This window comes from Mobula hypostoma, chromosome 1 (assembly GCF_963921235.1).
Source record: "Mobula hypostoma chromosome 1, sMobHyp1.1, whole genome shotgun sequence".
Classification (NCBI taxonomy): domain Eukaryota; kingdom Metazoa; phylum Chordata; class Chondrichthyes; order Myliobatiformes; family Myliobatidae; genus Mobula; species Mobula hypostoma.
The window spans coordinates 250,730,021-250,754,814 of record NC_086097.1 but is presented as its reverse complement, the minus strand read 5'-3'; the positions used below and the strand labels follow the sequence as shown (position 1 = coordinate 250,754,814).

The following is a 24,794-nucleotide window of genomic DNA, read 5'->3' as shown; positions in this document are numbered from 1 at the left end:
TGAGTCAGTTGGGGTCATCTACTGTGTACAACGTTCCCAGTGTGGCCTCCTGTAGATTGGTGAGACCTGACGCAGATTGGGAGACCGCTTCGCTGAGCATCTACACTCCTTCTGCCAGAAAAAGCAGGATCTCCCAGTGGCCGCCCGCTTCAATTCCACCCAGTCCCGTTGGACACGTCAGTCCATGGCCTCCTCTACTGTCATAATGTGGCCACGCTCAGGCTGGAGGAACAACACCTTATATTCCATTCGGGAAGCCTCCAACCTGATGGCATGAACATTGATATCTTGAACTGCTGGTGATTGTCCCTCTCCCCACTTCACTATTCCTCATTCCTATCTCCGTCTCCCACCTCTTCTTCTTACCTGTCCCTCTCCTTCTTCTGGTGCTCCTTCCCCTTCCCTTCTTCCATGGCTTTCTCATCAGATTCCCCCTTCTCCAGCTCTTTATCTCTTTCACCAATTAACTTTCCATCTCTTTTCTTCACCCTTCTCCCTCTCCTGGTTTCAGCTATCCCCTACCACCACCTTGTATTTGCCCCCACCTTCTTACTCTGATTTCTCATTCTTTTTTTCCAGCCCTGATGAAGGGCCTCGGCCCGAAACGTCGACTGTTTACTCGTTTCCATAGATATTGCCTGGCCGGCTGAGTTCCTCCGGCATTTTGTGTATGTCGCTGGGGGGGGGGGGAGAAGCTGTTTCCTATCCTAACATGCTTCCTGTCCTAATGCTGGAGTTCTTGTCGGTTCCTGCTGCCTGATGGTGAACCGCTCGGAGGGGTCACTAACAATGCTACGGGTCCTGGGTACGCAGCGCCCGTGACAAGAGATCTCAGATGGGTGGGAGGGAGACTCTGATGACCCTCTCTGCAGTCCTCGCAGAGTCTTGCAACCTGCAGGCTGTTCTCCTTCCCTCCCCTCCACCTTCTTGTTCTGGCTTCTGCCCTCTTCCAATCCGGTCCTTATAGAAGGCTTTGGCTCGAAACATCAACTCCTTGCTCCCCCCCCCCCCGTAGATGTTGCCTGAGCTGCTGAGTTCCTCTTTCATTTTGTGTGCGTTACTCTTCCTGCTGCTGCCATCAGGAAGGAGATACAGGACCTCGGTCTCAAGTCCCACACTGCCAGGTTCAGGAACAGTGACTATATTATCCCTCAGCCAGTGGGGGTAACGTTACTCACCTTCAACACTGAACGGACCCCACAATCTACAGACTCACCTTTAAGGACCCAACAACCCATGTTCTCGATATTTATTGCTCAGTTATTTTTTATCATTATTATTTTTGTATTCGCACAGTTTGTAGTCTTTTGCACTCTGGTTGTTTGCCTGCCTTTGTCATGTGTGCTTCTTTGTATCTACCGTGAATGCCTACAGGGTAGAATATGATGACATATAGTATATGTACGTTGATAATAAATTTACTTTAAACTTTGAAGTATTTTGTTGATGACCATTATTAATCATTATATTTATTATAATTTATTCAATCTTTTTATTGAATGGAATTGTAGCTTCTAATGTTCTCAGTATATCATTGGCAATGTAAGACCGTCAACCCTCTTTTCCTAGTGTGTTGTTAAATACTCCTGTGCAAATATTTACCCAGTTACCTTTCACCACACCTTCACCGCTTGGAGCCAGGAGCTGATTGCTCAATAGGAATTTAAATTTAGAGAGGTTTCTTTGTTCGTTTACAGTTGAGCAACAACTGGGAAACAGTTCGCCTGAGGAAATAATTTGACACAATAGCCAACTGTTGGCTTCTCTGCTTGACCACCTGCCAGAATTTGACACCACTTTCTTTTCAAAATTACAAATATCACCGTTAATTGGACTTTAAGACAATAAACAACAGACATTTTACTACCTATTAAAATAATATTTTAACTGGAGGATTTATTAAGAATTTATTGACAGTTTGACTAATTAATGCCACTCACCGTGTCTGACACACTACCCACTTTAAGTTCAAGATAATTGTCATCTGACTGTATGTATGCATCCAAACAAAACAACGTTCCTCTGAAGCACAAAACGTATATAACACACAGCACATAAACCAAAATATTACCACAAATAAGTTGTTTGTTGTGCTGTTACGCTGCTGCTGTTTAGGGCACCTGTGAAGGTCCTCTATCCCTTGTGATGCCCGGGGCTTCCTTTATTGTGTCAGTAGCTTCCTCTTGATTTTCACCACTCTCAGTCATGCAAGTCCTAGGTGGAGACTCAGGAATACCGTTGCACTCAGATGTAGAAGGATTTTTCATTGCTGTTTCTATAACAACTTTGTTTTACCAGTCAGAGTTGCTAGGCCGAGCTGAAACCCTGAACCCCGTGGACCGGTGGACCACTCTGAATCTGTCCTCTACCCTTTGACCTGTTCGGCATGGTGACCCTGCCTCCGGGCAACATGACTTTCCGGGTGATTGAGGCACAGAAGCTCAATCGTGGTCTTCCTAGAGGGAAAAACAAGTTAATAAAATATAATTCAAAATGTATGCAGTACACGGCACAGGTAGACAGTACCATAAACAGTTCACTGTCCGACTGACAAGACTTCGGTGATGGCAGGGTATGCAACGACCTCATAGACTCAGGGAAGAAGTTGTTACCTGGTCTGGCAGTCCTATTTCTCATGTTTCTGAACCTCCTTAAAACCTCACCCCCTGGCTTTAAGGTAAGGGGTGGGAAGTTCAAGGGGGATATTAGAAGAAGGGTTTTTTACTCAGAGAGTGGTTGGTGTGTGGAATGCACTGCCTGAGTCAGTGGTGGAGGCAGATACACTCGTGAAGTTTAAGAGACTGCTAGACAGGTATATGGAGGAATTTAAGGTGGGGGTTTATATGGGGGGCAGGGTTTGAGGGTCAGCACAACATCGTGGGCTGAGGGGCCCGGACTGTGCTGTACTATTCTATCTATTCTGCCTATCTATCTATTCTTCTTGACAGTAGTGGGTCAGAGATATTGAGGGATGGGCCGTAGGGATCCTCAGCAATGCTTTAGGCCCTTTCTCTGCAACATTCCCAGTAAATGTCACATATTGGGAAAGTGCGGTGGGGGTGGGGGGAATACCCTGATGAACCTGTTTTTACAAATGTCTTTTTTTTCAAAAAATAGTCACAATGACTTGGTTATTGAGTAAGGTTACAATGAGTAATCTCACACAAGAACCGAGGACAGGTGAGGACAAGTTTAAAAATTAAAAGGATTTAATTCAGTCTGCTTTTCATTCCACCACAGATAAAGGGCTTTTTTATTATTTATGAGACCAACTATGAAAGTAGGGAGATGAACCTGTAGAGGATTTTCAGTAGGAAATGCTTCCTGTTGGATTCTCACCCGCACGAGGAATGCCGTGCTAATCAAAATAACTCACTGGGTAACTTGTAATACCGAATTTGAGAGAATAGTTGTCCGGCTTTGAAAATTGCAGATGGAATGTAGTGTAGGGGAGTGTATGGTCATGCACTTTGGTAGGTGGAATAAAGGTGCAGCGTGTTTTCTGAATGGGAAGAAAATTGAACAATCAGAGCTGCAAAGGGATTGGGGAATCCTTGTGCACTGAGGCAAGATAAAATTGTCAAATCTTGTAAATTCACAATATCACCATATCAGTAATGAAAAAAATGACTTAGTGACTTTGAACACAGAGAGTGGTGGGTGCGTGGACACCCTGCCAGGGGTGAAGGTAGAGTTCGATACATTAGGGCATTAAAGAAACTTGTAGATAGACACATGGATGACAGGGCAATGGAAGACCCTCTAGGAAGGAAGGGTTAGAGTGATCTTCCAGTAGGTTAAAAGGTTGACATAATATTCTGCATCAAAGGGCCTGCACTGTCCTGTGTTCAAGGATCAACGTTATTCACCATATACGTTTACGTATATAAGGAATACATTGATAATAGCCAGCATGTACTTACAATGTAAACAGCATTATAAAAAGCGGTTTAAAGTGTTTACACTGCAGTGATTAGATTAGATTATGAGGACACGCAGTCTTCTTTTATTGTTTATTTAGTAATGCATGCATTAAGAAATGATACAATATTCCTCCGGTGTGATATCACAAAACACAGGACAGACCAAGACTGAAAAAACTGACAAAACCACATAATTATAACATATAGTTACAACAGTGCAACAATACCATAACTTGATGAAGAACAGGCCATGGCAGAGTAAAACAGTTCAAAGTCTCTCGAGTGTCCCACATCTCACGCAGACGGGAGAAGGAAGAAAACTCTCCCTGCCATGCCCGACCACAGTCCGACTCTGAATCGTCCGAAAACTTCGAGCTCTGATCAGCCCTCCGACACCGAGTACCAAGCACCATCTCTATCTGAACATTTCGACCTCAGCCTCGGTCGCCAGCAGCAGGCAAAGCCGGGGATTTTGGGGCCTTCCCTCCGGAAGATTCTCGATCGCCCAGTAACAGCGGCAGTGAACCGGCGTTTCAGAAATTTCTCCAGATGTTCCTCTGTGCTTTCACATCCGTCTCCATCAAATCAGAATTGTCCACGGCCTTTATTTAATGGATACGATATCATTTTCACCAGAGAACTGCGTATGCGCGGCGCGCTGCTATCTTCTTAGGCACATGGGATAATAGGTAGAGGGGCTAGGAGTGGGTTAACTAGAATGGTTGATCAAATTAACTGTCTGGGAGAAGAAATGCTTGAGGTGGTTTTTTTTTAATAGCCCTACAGCACTTTCCAGAAGGGAGCTTTTGGAAAAGGCAGTTTGCAGGGTGGGTAGTGCCCACAATGATTTTTCCTGCCCACTTCTGTGCCCTGGACACATACACGTCCTGCAGTGATGGTAGACTGCAGACAACGACCTCTTCTGCTGAGCTGTAGTTTTCGTATACTGTAAGAGGATGCTGCACCAAACCAGATGGTGACGGCTGATGACAAACACGAGAAGGTCTGCAGATGCTGGAAATCCAGAGCAACGCACACGAAATGCTGAAGGAACTCAGCAGGCCAGGCAGCGTCTATGGAAATGAATAAACAGTCAGCATTTTGGGCCGAGACCTTGTTTTAGGACTGGAAAGGAAGGGGGAAGATGCCAGAATCAAAAGGTGGGCGGGAGGGGAAGGAAGATAGCTAGAAAGTGATAGGTGTAGATATGCGGTTAGGAAAGGTAAAGGGCTGGAGAGGAAGGAATCTGATAGGAGAGGAGAGTGGACCATAGGAGAAAGGGAAGGAGGAGGGGACCCAGGGGGAGGTGATAGGCAGGTGAGAAGATGTAGGAGGCCAGAGTAGGAAATAGAAGAAGATGGGAGGGGGAGGGAAAAATGTTTTACTGGAAGGAGAAATCATATTCATGGTATCAGGTTAGAGGCTACCCAGATATTGCTCCTCCATCCTGAGGGCGGCCTCATCTTGGCACAAGAGGAGGCCATGGACCGACATGTTGGAACGAGAATGGCAATTGGATTTAAAATGTTTGGCCACTGGGAAGTTCTGCTTTTGGCGGATGGAGCAGGGGTGCTCGACAAAGCGATCCCCCAATTTACGACGGGCTTCATCAATGTAGAAGAGGCCTTATTGTGATCACCGGACACAATAGAGAACCCCAGCAGATTCTCAGGGGCGCTAGCTGACGTGAGGATGCTCTCTGTGATGGTGTATGCAATTGCACCAGCACGCCAGTTACATAGGAGTCATCCCCCTGGGCTAAGGCTAACACTTAGATACCGGTTCTTCAATTCCCTGCCGTTTGCAATTTGCTAATTCCTTCTGGAACTCGTTCTTCAAGAATGGACATGTTTGTTTGGCATCTATTGAGAACATTCTCACTTCTCTTGCAGAGTTCCCACAGGAACAGAATTTATCTCGGGGGGGGTTTGCGTTGTAGGAATCCACATGAACATAATAAACTGCCTTGCTGTGATGCGTTTATATCTAATGTGATAGCCAACTAATGTTTTCACGTGATTTTATTTCCCTTTAGCAATTAGTGAGGAGCACAAGGTCCAAAATTCAAAGTAAATTTATTATCAAAGTACCTACATGTCACAATGAGATACACTTGCTTGCGGGCAATTGTAGTAGAACAAAGAAATACAATAGAATCGCTGAAAAACTAGACACAGACAGAGGCAGACAACAAGATGTGCAAATATAAAAAAGAAACCAAACAAATAAATAATATTGAGATCACGAGTTGAAGAGTCCTTGAAAATGAGTCCAAAGTTTCTGGAATCAGTTCAGCGATGGGGTGAGTGAAGTTTCTGGTCAGGTCACTCGTCTGAGTGTTACTGGTACCATGTAGCCCAGTACTCCCCCACCAGGCTTGTCTGGTGAGGAGGGTGGCTAGACACCCTGCAGGACAAAAAACAAGACCTGTCAAGGGCGGATGAACCCTCTTGTAGGGTCAATGGCCATCTAGCAAACACGTGCCGTGAAGCGCGGAAAGGGCATTCCTTGCATCGAAGCTTGGTCTGGCCATTCACTGCAACAGAACTTCCCCCAGCTGTCTTGGACCCCACCATGCCGCTGGATCCGGGAGGGGATGTCGAGAGGGTGGGTCTGGACCCGTGCAACTCCCTAGTCACCTAAAATCCACTCACACACATGCTTTTCCTTTCTGAGGAGTGGGGTAGTTACCCCACTAACTGACTGAAAGGAACCATCATCATCCTATGAGACGGATAGCCAGAGAGAGAAAGAGAGAGTGAAGTTATCCCCTCTGGTTCAAAAGCCTGATGGTTGAGGGGTAATAACTGCTCCTGAACCTGATGGTGTGAGTCTTGGGGCTCCTGTACCTCCTTCCTGATGGGAGCAGTGAGAAGAAGCATGGTTTGGATGGTGGGGAGCTCATGAAGATGAATGCTACTTTCCTGAGACAGCGTACTTTATAGATGTGCTCAATGGTGGGGAGGGCTTTATCTGTAATGGACTAGGCTGCATTCCTTACTTTTTGCTGGATTTTCCGTTCCAGCACATTGGTGTTTAATGTCAGGCCACATTGCAGCCAGAATCAGAATCCGAATCAGGTTTATTATCACTGGCATGTGACGTGAAATTTGTTAACTTAGCAGCAGCAGTTCAATGCAATACATAATCTAGCAGAGAGAAAAAATAATAATAATAATAAATAAAATAAAACATAATAAATAAACAAGTAAATCAATTACATATATTGAATAGATTTCTTAAAAAATGTGCAAAAACAGAAATACTCTATATTAAAAAAGTGAGGTTGTGTCCAAAGTTTCAAAGTCCATTTAGGAATCAGATGGCAGAGGGGAAGAAGCTGTTCTTGAATCGCTGAGTGTGTGCCTTCAGGCTTCTGTATCTCCTACCTGATGGTAACAGTGGGAAAAGGGCATGCCCTGGGTGCTGGAGGTCCTTCATAATGGATGCTGCCTTTCTGAGACACCGCTCCCTGAAGATGTCCTCGGTGTTTTGTAGGCTAGTGCCCAAGATGGAGCTGACTAGATTTACAACCTTCTGCAGCTTCTTTCAGTCCTGTGCAGTAGCCCCTCCATACCAGACAGTGATGCAGCCTGTCAGAATGCTCTCCACCGTACAACTATAGAAGTTTTTGAGTATATTTGTTGACATGCCAAATCTCTTCAAACTCCTAATAAAGTATAGTTGCTGTCTTGCCTTCTTTATAACTACATCAATATGTTGGGACCAGGTTAGATCCTCTGAGATCTTGATGCCCAGGAACTTGAAGCTGCTCACTCTCTCCACTTCTGATCCCTCTATGAGGATTGGTATGTGTTCCTTTGTCTCACCCTTCCTGAAGTTCACAATCAGCTCTTTCGTCTTACTGACATTGAGTGCCAGGTTGTTGCTGCGGTACCATTCCACTAGTTGGCCAGTCAATATACTCTCCATTACACATCTGTAGAAGTTTATCAAAGTTGTAGATGACATTGCAAACCTTTGCAAACTTGTAAGAATGTAGGGTCATGTCGGACTCGGGATGGGTCTTCAGAACCTATAACATTGAGGAATTTAAAGTTGCCAACTATCTCTGGCTCATGAGCTGCAGTTTCCACCTTGTGAAGTCAATAATCAACTCTTTGATTGGGCTGACATTGAGTGAGAGCTTGTTGCTGTGACATGACTCAGCCAGATATCTAATCTTCCTCATATGCTGATTCATCACCCCCATTCATTCAGCACACAGCAACGGTGTCATCAGCAAACTTAAATATGGCGTTGGAGTTGTGTTTAGCCTCACAGTCATAAGTGCAAAGCGATTAGAGCAGGTATCTAAGTACACAGCCTGTGTTGATGGAGATTGTGGGGGAGATATTGTTGCCTATCTGAACCGACTGGGGTCTGCAAGTGAGGAAATCCAGGATCGAGCTGCACAAGGAGTTACTGAGGCCCAGATCTTGGAGCTTATTGATTAGTTTTGAGGGGATGAAAGTGTTGAATTCCGAGCTGTAATCAATAAGGAGTACCCTGATGTAGGCATCTTTGCTGTTCAGATGTTCCAGGATTGAGTGAAGAGCCAGTGAGATGGCATCTGCTGTTGACCTGTTGAGCCGGTAGGCAAATTGGAGCAGATCCAAGTCGCTCCTCAGGCAGGAGCTGACATGTTTCATCACCAACCTCTCAAAACACTTCATCACCTTGGACGTAAGTGTGACTGGATGACAGTCATTCAGACAGATTACCACATTCTCCCGAGGCACCGGTGTAATTGAAACCTGCTTGGAGCAGCTGGGTACCTCAGTCTGCCGAAGTGAGAGTTGATGGTCTTGGTGAACATTCTACCCAGCTGGCCAGCACAGGTCTTTAGTACTTGGCCAGGTACCCCATCCGGGCCATCACCATCTGGCTCTTACTTTATGAGTAGTTTATAATGTCACAGAGTGGCAGAGTACTAAAACACATAAACACATCGGGGATGGCCAATAACTGCTGGCTTAGTTAGCAGTGCCCATATCATGTAAATGAATAAATTTAAAAGACAGACCCTTTGGTCTATCCAGTCCATGCCAAAATGTTATTCTGCCTATTTCCATTGACCCAGACATAGACCGTGACTCTCCGTACCCCTACCATCCATGTACTATTCTAACTTCTCTTAAACGTTGAAATCGACCCACATCCCAGCGCTTCCACTGGCATCTCGTTCTATGCTCTCACCACCTTCTGAGTGATGACGTTCTCCCTCATGTTCCCCTTAAACAGTTCACTTTTCCCCCTTAACCCATTGCCTCTAGTCTCTCCCAAACATACTGGAGAAAACTTACTTGTCTTTACCCCATCTGGACCCCTCGTAATCTTGTATATCTCGATCAATTCTCCCCCTTATTCTCCTACGTTCCAGGGAATAATGTCCTAAACTATTCAACCTTTCCCATGACTCAGGTCCTCAAGCCCCGTCAACATCCTCGTAAATTTTCTTTGTACTGATTCTACACTCCTTCTCTCCACTAGCCTGCAGGTCACCCTTGGGCAAGGTGTAGCACCTGCTTAGCCCCCTCCCTCACCTCCCCGCTTCTGATCAGTGTCATGTGAAGCCATGTGAGCAGGCCGCGGATGATCATATGAGCATCCTGGTTACGCGTCCGCTGACACCAGGCAGACAATTTCTGAAGATTATTGATAATGGCTGGGGTCACCAGTCTTGTAAAGACACTGCCCAGAAGACACTGCAAAGAACTTCTGTAGAAAAATTTGCCAAGAACAATCATGGTCAAGATCATGATCGCCCACGTCATATGACACGGCCCATAATGATGACGATTATTTCAATCTTATTTACATCTTTCCTGTAGGTAGGTGATCAAAACTGTACACAATACAAGTTGATGAAATTGATGACCTCAGCAAGGGTGCATGAAGCAGCACCAATGCATTTGTCAATGTAATGCAGGAAGTGATGGGGATCATTACCGGGGAAGATTTGGAACGTGGACTGTTCTACATAGCCAATGAAGAGGCAGGCATAGCTGGAATCCATGTGGATTACCATGGCTACCCCTTGAGTTTGGGTAGAATAAATCTAAATAAAATAAATGATTTATATGCAATTCTTTCAGCATAATTCAATTGTTTATGCTCTCAATGTTCTCCAAGCCAAGGATCTCTCCAATAATTTTCTCAAATTGGCCTACAGCCTTCAACAGTACATATATGTTCATAGATCTCCCTGTTCCAGCTTCCCTTCAGATGGTCCCAATAAGTTTGTTACTCCTTCTCATTCTTCCCACAAAAATGTATCACTTCATACTACAGTTGTTATTAATTTTATTAACTATACAGATCAAAAAGAGCAATGATTTCTTGTTCTTAACTCTGGGAGCATCTTCAGTTCAGAGAGAGAGGGAGAGAGGGAGAGAAAACATGTTAGCAAATAATTGTAATGGCCAGAAATATTTGAGACCACACCAATTCATTGTCTGTTCAGAAATCTGCTGGCTGAAGTGAATCAGCTGTTCCTAAAACAATGTATGTGTGTCTTCAGGCTCCTGTACCTCCTCCCTGATGGGACGTCAGATTCCTTTGGGAACTCCAGTTTCCCCCCACCTTCCAAAGACACATGGTTGGGCCCAGTGAGCTGTGGGCACGCTATGTTGGCGCCAGAAGGGTGGCGACACTTGTGGGCTGCCGGGTGCAATCCTCACTGATTTGATTGGGTGCAAACGATACATTTCGCCGCATGTTTCAATGTACATGTGACAAATATAGCAATCTTTAAGCAGATAAAAAACACTAAAATAACTAAATTTCCCATGATCTGGATTGAAGGAGTACGTACATCCCAGATGACTGTGGAGCCAAAGGAGATTACAGAACTAAAGAGAGTTTTTGATTTGAAAACAAGAATGGAAAATTTCAAAGCAGAACGATTTCCTAACCATTAATCATTTCAGCAAGTACAAGGCTGAAGGTCAAACTTGACTTGGCACAAGTTAGGACAGAAATCAAGCTGACGTACTTCGGGTAATCTGATGTGTACATACAGTGGGAACGGGATGCTGATCGAGCTTGCATTAGAATAGCCAAATCCAGGAGGATCAAAGGCACAACTGTTTATCTGCAACAGGTAACCTGAGACAGATAAGCAGTGGAATAAATGTGGGTAACTTAAACAATATGAACGTTTGCTGTTCAATGTGGGTTAAGTACACTCAGTGGCTCCTTTATGAAGTCCAGGAATGGAACCCGGTGTGGTCTTCTGCTGCTGTGGCCCATCCACTTCCAGGCTTGACATGTTGTGCATTCAGAATTGGTCTTCTGTACACCACTGTTGTAACGTGTGGTTATTCTTGCCTTCCTGTCAGCCTGAACCAGTCTGGCCATTCTCCTCTGACCTCTCTCATTAACAAGGTGTTTTCACCCACAGAACTGCCACTCACTGGATGTTTTTTTTTGTTCTTTGCACCGTTCTCTGTGAACTCTAGAGACTGTTGGACATGAAAATGATTTCGTTTAGGGAAAATCTTTCCTGACAAACCTGTTGGGATTCTTTGTGGAGATTACAAGTAGGATAGATAAAGGGGATGCAGTGGATGTTGTATATTTGGACTTTCAGAAGGCCTTTGACAAGGTGCCACACATGGCTGCTTACCAAGTTAAGAGCCCATGGTGTTACAGGAAAGCTACTAATATGGTTAGAGCATTGGCTGGTTGGCAGGAGGCAGCGAGTGGGAATAAAAGAATCCTTTTCTGGTTGGCTGCCAGTGACTAGTGGTGTTCCTCAGGGCTGGTGTTGGGACCTCTTCCTTTTATGCTGTATGTAAATGACTTAGATGATGGAATAGATGGTTTTGTTGCCAAGTTTGTAGATGATACGAAGATTGGTAGAGGGGCAGGTAGTGTTGAGGAAACAGGTAGGCTGCAGAAGGACTTAGACAGATTTGGAGAATAGGCAAGAAAGTGTCAAATGAAATAAAATGTTGGAAAATGCATGGTCATGCACTTTGGTAGTAGAAATAAATGTACAGATTATTTTCTAAATGCGGAGAAAATCCAAAAATCTGAGATGCAAAGGGATTTGGGAGTGCTTGTGCAGAACACCCTGAAGGTTAATTTGCAGGTCGAGTCAGTGGTGAGGAAGGCAAATGCCATGTTAGCATTCATTTCAAGAGGTCAAGAATACAAGAGCAGGGATGTGATGCTGAGGCTTTATAAGGCACTGGTGAGGCCTCACCTTGACTATTGTGAATAGTTTTGGGCTCCTCCTTTAAGAAAAGATGCGCTGGTATTGGAGAGGATTCAGAGGAGTTTCACAAGGATGATTCTGGGAATGAAATAGTTATCATATGAGGAATGTTTGATAGCTCTGGGTCTGTACTTGCTGGAATTCAGAAGGATGAGGGGGGGATCTCATTGAAATCTTTTGAATGTTGAAAGGCCTAGACAGGGTAGATTTGGAAAGGATGCTTCCCATGGTGGGGGAGTTTAGGACAAGAGGGCATAGCCTCAGGATAGAGGGATGTCCATTCAAAACAGAGATGTGGAGAAATTTCGTTAGCCAGGTGGTGGTGAATTTGTGGAATTTATTACCACAGGCAGCTGTGCAGGCCAAGTTGTTGAGTGTATCTGGGCAGAGCTTGATAGGTTTTTGATTGGACACGGCATCAAAGGTTATGGGGAGAAGGCCAGGGAGTGGGGCAAAAAGGGTCAGCCCTGACTGAATGGCAGGACAGAGTCGATGGGCCAAATGGCCTATTTCTGCTCCTATGTCTTATGGTCTCATGGTTATGCCTTTGTACTGTAATACTGCTGCAAAGCAACAAACTTCACAATATATAAGGCAATGATTACTAGGTAGACTAGACAGACCACTTGAATAGACTAGACTGCTACAATACACTTTTTACTGCTCTTGACAAACTCCAACTTATTCAGGACATAATTGTTAGACTTTTAACCAAAACCCGGATGAGGGAGCACGCACTCCCATCCTAGCTACTCTGCATTGGCTTCCTGTATCTTTTAGAATTGATTTTAAAGTTCTCTTACTTGTTTTTAAAACTCTTACTGCTCTGGGACCGGACTACATCACAGTATCATTTTCGTTTTATAATCCTGCTCGAGCTGTCAGGTCTTCTTCCGCCAGTCTCTTAAATTTAAACAATTCCCTTCAAAAGATAATTGATGGGTCAGCTTTTTTGGGCAACGCTCCTAAACTATGCAACTCAATATCTAACTCAATACCTGACTGGCTGCATCACTGCCTGGTATGGGAACTGTACTTCCCTCAATTGCAGGACTCTGCAGAGAGTGGTGCGGACAGTCTAGTGCATCTGTAGATGTGAACTTCCCACTGTTCAGGACATTTACAGGGACAGGTGTGTAAAAAGGGCCTGAAGAATCACTGGGGGCCAGCTTCACTTTAACCACAACTATTCCAGCTGCTACCATCTGGGGAACGGTACCGCAGCATAAAAGCCAGGACCAACAGGCTCCAGGACAGCTTCTTCCATCAGGCCATCAGACTGATTAATTCATGCTGATGTAACTGTATTTCTAAGTTATATTGACTGTCCTGTTGTACATACTATCTATTATAAATTAGTACAATTGCACTTTGCACATTTGAACGGAGATGTAACATAAAGATTTTTACTCCTCATGTATTTGAAGGACGTAAGTAATAAAGTTAATTCAATTCAATTCAGTTCAATACTATAAGGGATGCGGACTCAAATGACGCTTTTAAAGACCAGCTCAAAATCTATGTATTTCACCTTCCTTTTTTTAATCGTATTTTTCATGTTTATTTTTAGCTTTTATTTTATTTTCACATTTGCACTTCATCCCATTGTAAAGCACTTGAACTACATCGTCTGTACAGAAAGTGCTCTATAAATAAATTATTATTATTTTTATTGTATTTTTAGCATTTTCAGCTCAAGTTGGCAAAACCCGAGGTAAGGGGGTAGTCAAGCACACTCATTTGTCAATTGTTAAGAACTTTCGGACTATTCTAGTAGTGCTTAGTAATAGAGTTATAGAAAACTACAGCACAGAAACAGGCCCTTTGGCCCATCTAGTCCATGCCGAAACATTTAAACTGCCTACTCCCATTGACCTGCACCAGGACCAAAGCCCTCAGTACCCTATCGTCCACGTACCTATCCAAACTTCTCTTAAATGTTGAAATCCAGCTCGCGTGCACCATTTTTACGGGCACCTTATTCCGCACTCTCTGAGTGAAGAAGCTCCCCCTCGTATTCCCCCTGAACATTTCACCTTTGACCATTAACCTATGATCTCTAGTTGTAGTCCTACCCAACCGCAATGGAATAAGCCTTTTTGCATTTACCCTATCTATACCTCTCATAATTTTGTATACCTCTATTAAATCTCATCTCAATCTTCTACATTCCAAAAAATAAAGACCCAACCTATTCAATCAGGTCCTTCAGACCCAGCAACATCTTTGTAAATTTCCTCTGTACTCTTTCAACCTTATTTCCAGCTTTACTGTAGGTAGGTGACCAAATCTGCACACAGCACTCTAAACCAGTCCTACACAATTTTAACAACAACTAGCACATTCTGTTGTTTTTTTGCACATTGTTTGTGTTTCTGTGCAGTTTTTCATTTATTCTGTTGTGTTTCTTTGTACCTACTGTGAATGCCTGCAAGAAAACGAATCTCGGGATTGTATATGCTGACATATATGTACCTGATAGTAAGGTTACTTTGAACTTGCTGACTTGAAAGATTCACGTTGTTGGTGACTGGATGCTTTGGGTTATGCGTGGTGAGAAGGCAAAGTACAGTTGTGATAAGAGACGCGTGGGAGGATATCTGAAGAAATCGGGATAATTTCCACTTCAGGCTGTGATAACTGAGCCACATGATATTCCGTCAAGCCTGCACAGGCCGGCTCCTCCTTGTCTCCACCCAACTAACAGGCGTCACCCGTCACAAACACCAGAAAATCCTGCAGATGCTAGAAATCCAAACAAACACACACAAAATGCTGGAGGAACTTAGCAGGCCAGATAACTTCTGTGGGAAAGAGTAAACAGTCAACATTTTGGGCCGAGACCCTTCATCAGGACTCACATGATGAGACACCTGCCACTTGTTTTTAATTCATCACCTGCAGCCTATTAAAACCCATCTCTCATCCACAATCCTTGTTCACTCATGGAGCCAGTCAGCCTCAACTAGTTACTCCTAGCCTTCAGTTACCTTGTCGCCTGATTTTGTTTAGTATTGGGTTTCTCTTACTTTGTGGCCCCTCGTGGCTTGTTATTTTGCAGTTTATTATTAAAGTTATTGCTCACCGCGAAATCATCCTGCTGCTCTGTGTTTGGTACATTTTTCGACATGTTCATTTCCTGATCTGTATATGTTGTTATATTGCTTTTGCCGGAAGCACAACACCACATTCATCACTCCTTGTTCTCACTGATAACTTTCAAACCTCTGTCCCGAGGGAAGACCTGCACATGATCACATCCCCTGCACTGAGAAATTGCTAAAACAGGGACCTCTCTCTGAGCGTCTGCCCTCCATCTTTCTCTTCCACTGCACCGCCCCCCCCCCCGCCCCAACTCCAGAATTCATCCAGTGGTTATTTCTGGTATGTTGAAGCGTAGAGCTGTCATAATGTCCGCTGAATCTAATCGGTCTAATCGGTCAGGAGCACTGGATATAAATTATAAGTATAAAACACTTACAGGCAAGATTCTAAAACTACCAAATTCTATGTCCCTGCTCCCAGTAACTCACTAAGCTTGAGTTTATAAAACCATATAACCATATAACAATTACAGCACAGAAACAGGCCATCTCGGCGCTTCTAGTCCATGCTGAACTCTTACTGTCACCTAGTCCCACTGACCTGCACTCAGCCCATAACCCTCCATTCCTTTCCTGTCCATATATCTATCCAATTTTACTTTAAATGACAACATCAAACCTGCCTCAACCACTTCTGCTGGAAGCTCGTTTCACACAGTTACCACTCTCTGAGTAAAGAAGTTCCCCCTCATGTTACCCCTAAACTTTTGCCCTTTAACTCTCAACTCCTGTCCTCTTGTTTGAATCTCCCCCACTCTCAATGGAAAAAACCTATCCATGTCAACTCTATCTATCCCCCTCGTAATTTTAAATACCTCTATCAAGTCCCCCCTCAACCTTCTACGCTCCAAAGAATAAAGACCCAACTTGTTCAACCTTTCTCTGTAACTTAGGAGATGAAACCTAGGTACATTCTAGTAAATCTTCTCTGTACTCTCTCAATTTTGTTGACATCTTTCCTATAATTCAGTGACCAGAACTGTACACAATACTCCAAATATGGCCTCACCAACGCCTTGTACAATTTCAACATTACATTCCAACTCCTATACTTAATGCTCTGATTTATAAAGGCCAGCATACCAAAAGCTTTCTTCATCACCCTATCCACATGAGATTCCACCTTCAGGGAACTATGCACCATTATTCCTAGATCCCTCTGTTCTACTGCATTCTTCACAGCCCTACCATTTACCATGTATGTCCTAACATAACCTTTATCTCTTCATCATGGCATTTGGATCCACAAAGGCACACCATAATCAAATCATAAACATGGGGAGGTCTTCAGATGCTGGAAATCCAGAGCAACACACACAAAACACTGGAGGAACTCAGTAGGTCAGGCAGCATCTATGGAAATGAAAAAACAGTTGATCTTTCAGGCCAAGTCCTGAAGAAGGGTCCCTGGGAAAAAGTCTCCGGCTGACCACTCGATCTATGCTTTTTATCATGACGTACAGCTCTATCAAATCACCTGTCATCCTCTTTCTCTCCAAAGAGAAAAGCCCTGGACCTAGCATGTATATCATTATTTTATTTTATATTTGCTGCAGGTATTAACCACGAAAATCAATGGACAACTTCCCAAAGGACCTCTGAAGTCGATGAGTATTTCTGTTACTGAGGGAAGCAGCATTCCGTATATGATATATCAGGTAACATTCTGATCATTTCCACTGATATGGTTAAACTATACAAAAACAATTCTATATAGTGACAAATAAAAGGATTAGGAATTTATATTAAAAGGTCACAAATAAATTGCAATACACAATAAGCTGGATGAATTCGATGGGTTGAGCAGCAGTTATGGATGGAAAAGGGCTGTTAATGTTCCGTCTTGAGGCCCTTCATTCGGCCTGAAAAATGGAGGGGAAATCGGCAGCCGGGTACCATGGCAGAGTGGCAGGGAGTGCGACACTTTTCCAGCTTGGGGTATCAGCATTCCAGCGTCCTCCGTAAGGAGCTCGCATGCCCTCCCCGTGACCGTGTGGGTTTCCTCCAGGTGCTCCGGTCTCCTCCCACAAACCAAAGACCCACCAGTTAGTAGGTGAACTGGTCATTGTAAATTGTCCTCTGATGGGTGGGTTGCTGGGCAGCGTGGCTCGAGGGGCTGGAAGGGCCTGTTCTGTGTTCTATTTCTAAATAAAACAAAAGATAAAAATTAAAATGCAGAGAGTAGGGGCGGAGCACGAGAAGGCAGATGACAGGTGTATTCAGGTAACAGGTGTATTCAGTTGAAAGGTGTGTTCTGGCAACAGGTGTATTTGGGCGAGAGGTGATTTTGGGTGATAGGTACAGTATATTCAGGTGATAGGTAGGCTCAGGTGGTAGGTGTATTTGAGTGATAAGTGTATCCAGGTGAGGGTCTATTTACAACTCATGTTCTCGTTATTATTGATTTATTATTATTATATTTTATTATTTGTACAGTTTCCCTTTTCCACTTTAGTTATTTATCATTCTTTGTCTATGTATGGTTTTCTGTGGATTGTGTCATATTTCTTTATTTTCCTCTGAATATCTGAAAGAATTGAATCTCAAGGTATGAAATGGTAAAACATACAGTACGTATTTTGATAATAAATTTACATTGAAGTTAGAACTTTAAACTTTGAAAGCTATGATAATACCGGTTAGAGATTAGAAGAACAAGGGGGGGATCTCATTGAAACCTATCGAATGGTGAAAGCAACACGCATCAAAGTTGCTGGTGAACGCAGCAGGCCAGGCAGCATCTGTAGGAAGAGGTGCAGTCGACGTTTCAGGCCGAGACCCTTCATCAGGACTAACTGAAGGAAGAGTGAAGGAATGGTGAAAGGCCTGGACAGAGTTGATGTAGAGAGGATGTTTCCCATGGTGGGGGAGTCTAGGACCAGAGGACATGTCCTCAGAAAAGGGGGATGCCTGTTAGAACAGAGCTGAGGAGGAATATTTTTAGCCAGAGAATTGTGAAACAGTGGAATTTATTGCCATAGATGGCTGTGGAGGTCAAGTCATTGGGTATATTTAAAGCAGAGGTTGATAGTTTCCTGATTAGTCGGGGTGTCAAAGGTTACAGGGTGAAGGCAGGAGAACGGGGTGGAGAGGGATAATAAATCAGCCATGATGAAATGGCAGTGCAGACGTGATGGGTTGAATAGCCTAATGCTGATTGGCATTTTGAGTGGGGATAATGCCAGAAGCTGTGAAGTGATGGGTGGAATTGCCAAGAGGCTGAAGAAACTGGAAAGGTGTACCAGTGTGTGCAAATAAGCTGTTGTGGAGGTGATATGTAGCTCAACTTCCGGGTTTTTTTTCCAACCTTTTTCTCCATATGCTCTCTGCCCTACTATCTACCTGACCGATACTACCATCATTATTTGAGCAAGTACGAGGGTTGGTGAGTATTTCCTGAGGCCGAGGATACTTTAAGGTGTCTTTCAAACAATTGTACAGCTCGTGGACTCTAGAACATAAATAAGTTAAGTAACTGATCTGTAGATATTGAATGAAAAAGCAAGATCTGTGAGGTAATGTTGCAGCTCTATAAAACACCGGTTAGACCACACTTGGAAAATTGTGTTCATATCTGGTTGCCTCATTGTAGGAAGGATGTGGAAGCTTTAGAGAGGGTTCAGAGGAGGTTTACCAGGATGCTGCCTGGTCTAAAGAACATGTTTAAAGCTCAAAGTAAGTTTAATACCCAAGTACGTATACTGTATGTTACCATATATAACCCTGAGATTCATTTTCTTGAGGGCATTCACAATACAACAAAGAAATACAATAATCTCAAAGAAAAACTGAACAAAAAGACTGACCACTAATGTGCAAAGGAGACAAATAATAATAATAATAATAATAATAATAAAAACATAATAATAATAATTGTAAATCTTCAGAAAGCCACAATATTTCCGTCTCTATTTCCTGAGGAGACTGAAGTCCTTTAACATCTGCCGGACGATGCTGAGGATGTTCTACGAGTCTGTGGTGGCCAGTGCGATCATGTTTGCTGTTGTGTGCTGGGGCAACAGGCTGAGTGTAGCAGACACCAACAGAATCAACAAACTCATTCGTAAGGCCAGTGATGTTGTGGGGATGGAACTGGACTCTCTGACGGTGGTGTCTGAAAAGAGGATGCTGTCCAAGTTGCATGCCATCTTGGACAATGTGTCCCATCCACTACATAATGTACTGGGTGGGTACAGGAGTACATTCAACCAGAGACTCATTCCACCGAGATGTAACACAGAGCGTCATAGGAAGTCATTCCTGCCTGTGGCCATCAAACTTTACAACTCCTCCCTTGAAGGGTCAGACACCCTGAGCCAATAGGCTGGTCCTGGACTTATTTCCTGGCATTATTTACATATTACTATTTAATTATTTATGGTGCGACTGTAACGAAAACCGATTTCCCCCGGGATCAATAAAGTATGACTATGACTATCAGGGATGACTCAGATCGTGACAACGGCATTATCAAGGGGGAGGGTGAGCAGCTAGAAGTCTTGGTGCATATTGGCACCAATGACATAGGTAGACAAGGTGAGGAGGTCCCGAAGAGAGTTTTCAGGAAGCTAGGTAGAAAGCTGAGAAACAGGACCTCCAGGGTAGTAACCTCTGGATTGCTGCCTGTGTCACGTGCCAGTGAGGGTAGGAATAGGATGATTTGTCAGATGAAAGCGTGTCTGAGGAACTGGTGCAGGGGGCAGGGGTTCACATTTATGGATCATCGGGATCACTTCAGGTATGACCTGCACACCTGAACCCGAGGGGGTTCAGTATCTCTCCGGGCAGGTTGGCTCGAGTTGATCGAATGGGATTAAGTGAATTTGGCAGGGGGATAGTAACCAGAATGATAGTGCTGAAGATGAGGTAGTTGGTTTCCTAGCAAGGAGAGGCTGATGAAAGGGGAAAATTGCTGTCAACAGGATGAGTTGCAACGTAAAAGGCGGACAAAATTGAAAAAGGTGAATACAGGACTGAAGGTGTTATAATTGAATGTGCACAGTATACGGAATAAGATCGATGAACTTTGTAGCACATTTACAGATTGGCAGCATGATGTTTTAGGCATTATTGAATCATGGCTGAAAGAAGATTGTGGCTGGGAGATTAATGTCCAAAGATACACATTGTATTCAAAGGACAGGCAGGAAGGCAGAGGGTGTGATTTGGCTCTGTTGGTTACAAATGAAATTAAATCATTATAAGAGAAATCATACCTGACTATAAATACAAGCCGGATCTAGTTATAGAGTTGGAGTTGCTCAAATTATATTACAACGGATCCATTATTATAGATAGGACAATTCATAATAACCATCCCGATATAATATTACAGGATAAACAAGCAAGAATAACTTACTTAATAGACACAGCCATTCCAAACACACATAACATACAGAAATCAAGGTGAAAAACACCAGAAATATGCTGAATTCAAAGAGGAAATTGAAAGACTATGGAACATGAACAGGGTATACATTGTCCCGATAGTAATATCTATAACTGGTATCATCCCAAAGGCACTACACAATAGCATTAAACAATCAGACCTACACAGCTATAGTTATGTAACTCTTCAGAAAGCCACAATACTAAACACCACTAGAATAGTCCAAAAGTTCCTAACAATTGAGAAGTGAGCTTGCTTGGATGTGCCCATACCTCAGGCTTTACCAACTTGAGCTGAGAAAAAATATAAATTAAAATAATAATAAATAAATAATACCGAAAGGTTGAGCAAGTTAGGGCCTTGCTCTCTGGAGCAAAGGAAAACGGGAAGTGACTTGACAGAGCTCCACAAGATGATACAAGGCATAGCTCGAGTGGATAGCCAGGGTCTTATTTTCAGGGTGCAAGCAGCTAATACAAGGGGCATAATTTTAAGGTGATTAGAGGAAATGTTAGGGAGGATATCAGAGGTAAATTCTTTACACGGAGAATGATGGGTGTGCGTAATGTCCTGCCAGGGGTGGAAGTAGAGGCAGCTACGTTAGGGACTTTTAAAAAACGTTTAGATAGGCACTTGGATGATAGAAAAATGGAGGGTTATGTAGGAGGGAAGAGTTAGATTGATTTTAGAGTAGATTAAAAGGTTGTCACAACAATGTGGGCCATACTGCGGTAATGTTCCACGTTCTAGGTTGAAAATAACTGCTGCTGAGACATTGAGGAATTAAGAAAAAGCAAAATATGCTGTTTATGAACCTCACTGAATCCCAGAACATACGAGATGGAAATATTTGGCCTGTGTGGGCTTGTAACATACCTGTTACCACTTCATTACCTTCCCCCACCCCCACAAATTAAAAGTTCAAAGTTGAACGTAAAAAAACTTCGACTTTGAAAATAGAAAGTGCAAAATATGTCCAGTAGGTTAGACAGAATTTTTTTGCTTAGGACTTCAGAAATAATATTCTAGGTAAATGATCTGATTAAAAGGTCACTGATGTGAAATACTAACGCTTCCTTTTTCACACAGCTGATAATTACTGCAGATGAAGGGTTTTACCCTGAATGTCAACTGTGTATTCTTCTGCATAGGTGACTTAGAGTTCATCCAGCATTTTGTGTGTGTTACCACTCGAACAACTGAGTTTTTACATAATTTTCTTATTTTAGAGTCACAGTGTCATAGAAAACTACAGCACAGAAACAGGCCCTTCAGCCCATCTAGTCCATCTCAAACTATTTAAACTGCCTACTCCCATCGGACTGTACTGGGGCCATTACCTTCCATATCCCTCCCACCCGTATACCTATCCAAACTTCGCTTACCACATATAGAGGAATTAGCTTCTGGATTATCAACACAAAAGATTCTGCAGATGCTGGAAATCCAGAGCAACACACACAAAATTCTGGAGGAACTCAGCAGGTCAGGCGGCAACTATGTGGAAAGGAATAAACAGTAAACGTTTCGGACTGAGACCCTTCAGCAGTCCAGTACTTTATGTGTATTACTCTAGTTTTTGGATCACAGCATTAGCCCAGAGGACTGTTCAGAGTATTGTCCACTTAATTTTTAGAAACATTTCTTTGGGTTCAACAGCTGCATGGAGAGAGGGAGTCTGCTGCGTGGGCAACAGCTTGCTCTCCATATCGTACTGCCCTGGCTTGCGTGTCATGTAGACATCTAGGACACAATATCTATGGTCAAGTTCATTATCATCTGCACAAGTCCATATATGCACAGGTGCAATGAAGAACTTGCAGGCACATAGCATCAGATAGGTAGCATTCACAAAAAATAAACATAAATAAAATGCAATTGTTACAGGAAAGAACACAGTGAGAACAAAAATGTCCATTATTTTCTTTATTTATGAATATCGATGATGTTGAGTTCCTCAGTCTCATTGGTTGCCAAGTGCCCAAAATATCTCCGATTGTTTTGGTGCTCTCACAGTTTGATATCTTGGCTATGTCTTTCTGCTTCATTGTAGTTTATGTTACCACTATCTCTGTTTACTTAGAATATCGAATGTACAATATTGCAACATAGTACAGGCCCTTCGGCCCACAATATTGTGCCCACCCTTAACCTATTCCGGGGTCAATCTCACACTTCCCTTCCTCAAAGCCCTCCATTTTTCTATGATCCATGTGCCTATCTAAAAGTTTCTTAGATGTTCTCAATGTATCTGCCTCTACCACCACCCCCGGCAGCACGTTTCTCATGCTGACCAGTCTCTGTGTAAAAATCCTACCTCTGACATCCTCCCTATACCTTCCTCCAATCACTTTGTGGAAGACCTTTTATAGTTCTTGACATTTCGTTCTGAACTTCAATTTTCTCAATCTTACTCAATATTTTTAACATAGAACATAGAACATAGAATAGTACAGCACAGTACAGGCACTTCGGCCCACAATGTTGTGCCGACCCTCAAACCCTGCCTCCCATATAAGCCTCCACCTTAAATTCCTCCATATACCTGTCTAGTAGTCTCTTAAACTTCACTAGTGTATCTTCCTCCACCACTGACTCAGGCAGTGCATTCCACGCACCAACCACTCTCTGAGTAAAAAACCTTCCTCTGATATCCCCCTTGAACTTCCCACCCCTTACCTTAAAGCCAAGTCCTCTTGTATTCTTCACACAGAGAGTGGTGAATCTGTGGAATTCTGTGCCACAGGAAACAGTTGAGGCCAGTTCATTGGCTATATTTAAGAGGGAGTTAGATATGGCCCTTGTGGCTAAAGGGATCGGGGGTATGGAGGGAAGGCTGGGGCGGGGTTTTGAGTTGGATGATCAGCCATGATCATAATAAATGGCGGTTCAGGCTCGAAGGGCCGAATGGCCTACTCCTGCACCTATTTTCTATGTTTCTATGTTTCTATGTATTGAGCAGTGGTGCCCTGGGGAAGAGGCGCTGGCTATCCACTCTATCTATTCCTCTCAATATCTTGTATACCTCTATCACGTCTCCTCTCATCATCCTTCTCTCCAAAGAGTAAAGCCCTAGCTCCCTTAATCTCTGATCATAATGCATACTTTCTAAACCAGGCAGCATCCTGGTAAATCTCCTCTGTACCCTTTCCAATGCTTTTGTTTGTTGGTTCATTATCCTTTGTTGGTTTCTCAAACTCTGCTCTTCCTTGATAGAACAATGGACAGTACAGCACAGTACAGATCTTTTACAAGTTCAAGTTTAATTGTTGTTCAAACATACACATAGAGACAGCCAAACATAATTGTGTTCCTCTGGGGCCAGGGTGCAAAACACGGTACGTACAGTCATACACGGCACATATGGTTAGGGAAACACAAACAGTAGAGTCACAAATAACATTAGCACAACTCCCTGAGAGACATGACCTGAAGTATGATGGTGCTTACGACGTTGTCCTGGAGCCAAGTTTCTGCAAGAACGAGCACACAGCAGTTCTTCATCTCATGCTGGGCCAGTCACAGATGAAACAATTCAGCTCATCTTCCAGGAAGCGAATGCGAGAAAGCATCCCCCAGTGGGAGAACTGGCCTGCGGGGAACAGCCCCTAACCCAGCACCCGTGCTGCCTCCTCGCTGGGTGGTGTAACGGGCAACGCCGCAGCACTGGGGCCTAGTCCGCACAAAAACCGAGGCCGAGCTGCTTTCCCGCCGCCGGTCTCACCAACGAAACTATGAACCCAGGACTTGCATTACTTTGCATTACCAATGTCCAACAGCATTGCAATATCACAAGAAGTATGTTTAAGACAAACAATTGAACCATTTGTGCACCCGAAGGGGCCGCTGTGACCAACTGTGCTGCCATTTTATTGGAAGATGCAATGGTGTGCTGACAGTTTAACCTACTCCAAGACCAATCAGATTTCCCTGAAATTTAACATTATACCAGTCCTCTGCTTTACTCAACATTTTGGTAATATTATAATCTTTTTTCTTTAATCCAATACTACTTTAAACAAATGGACTCATCTGTAAATATTTTATTCCACAAAGAAATGTATATTGTTTGGGAATTATAGAGTCACAGAGCTATCCAGGCCCAACCAGTTTATGCTGACCATGGTGCCCAAGTTCCAGCATTCGGCCCGTAT

General features: G+C 43.5%; 1 protein-coding gene across 1 annotated transcript in view; it reads left to right on the top strand.

Moving 5' to 3' along the window:
• cdh17 (cadherin 17, LI cadherin (liver-intestine)) overlaps nt 1-24,794 on the top strand; it is a 168,015-nt gene that overhangs the window by 32,160 nt on the left and 111,061 nt on the right. The window contains exon 3 of the mRNA XM_063067108.1: nt 16,808-16,909. Coding sequence (XP_062923178.1) covers nt 16,808-16,909 — 102 coding nt within the window. The remainder of the gene's footprint in view (nt 1-16,807; nt 16,910-24,794) is intronic.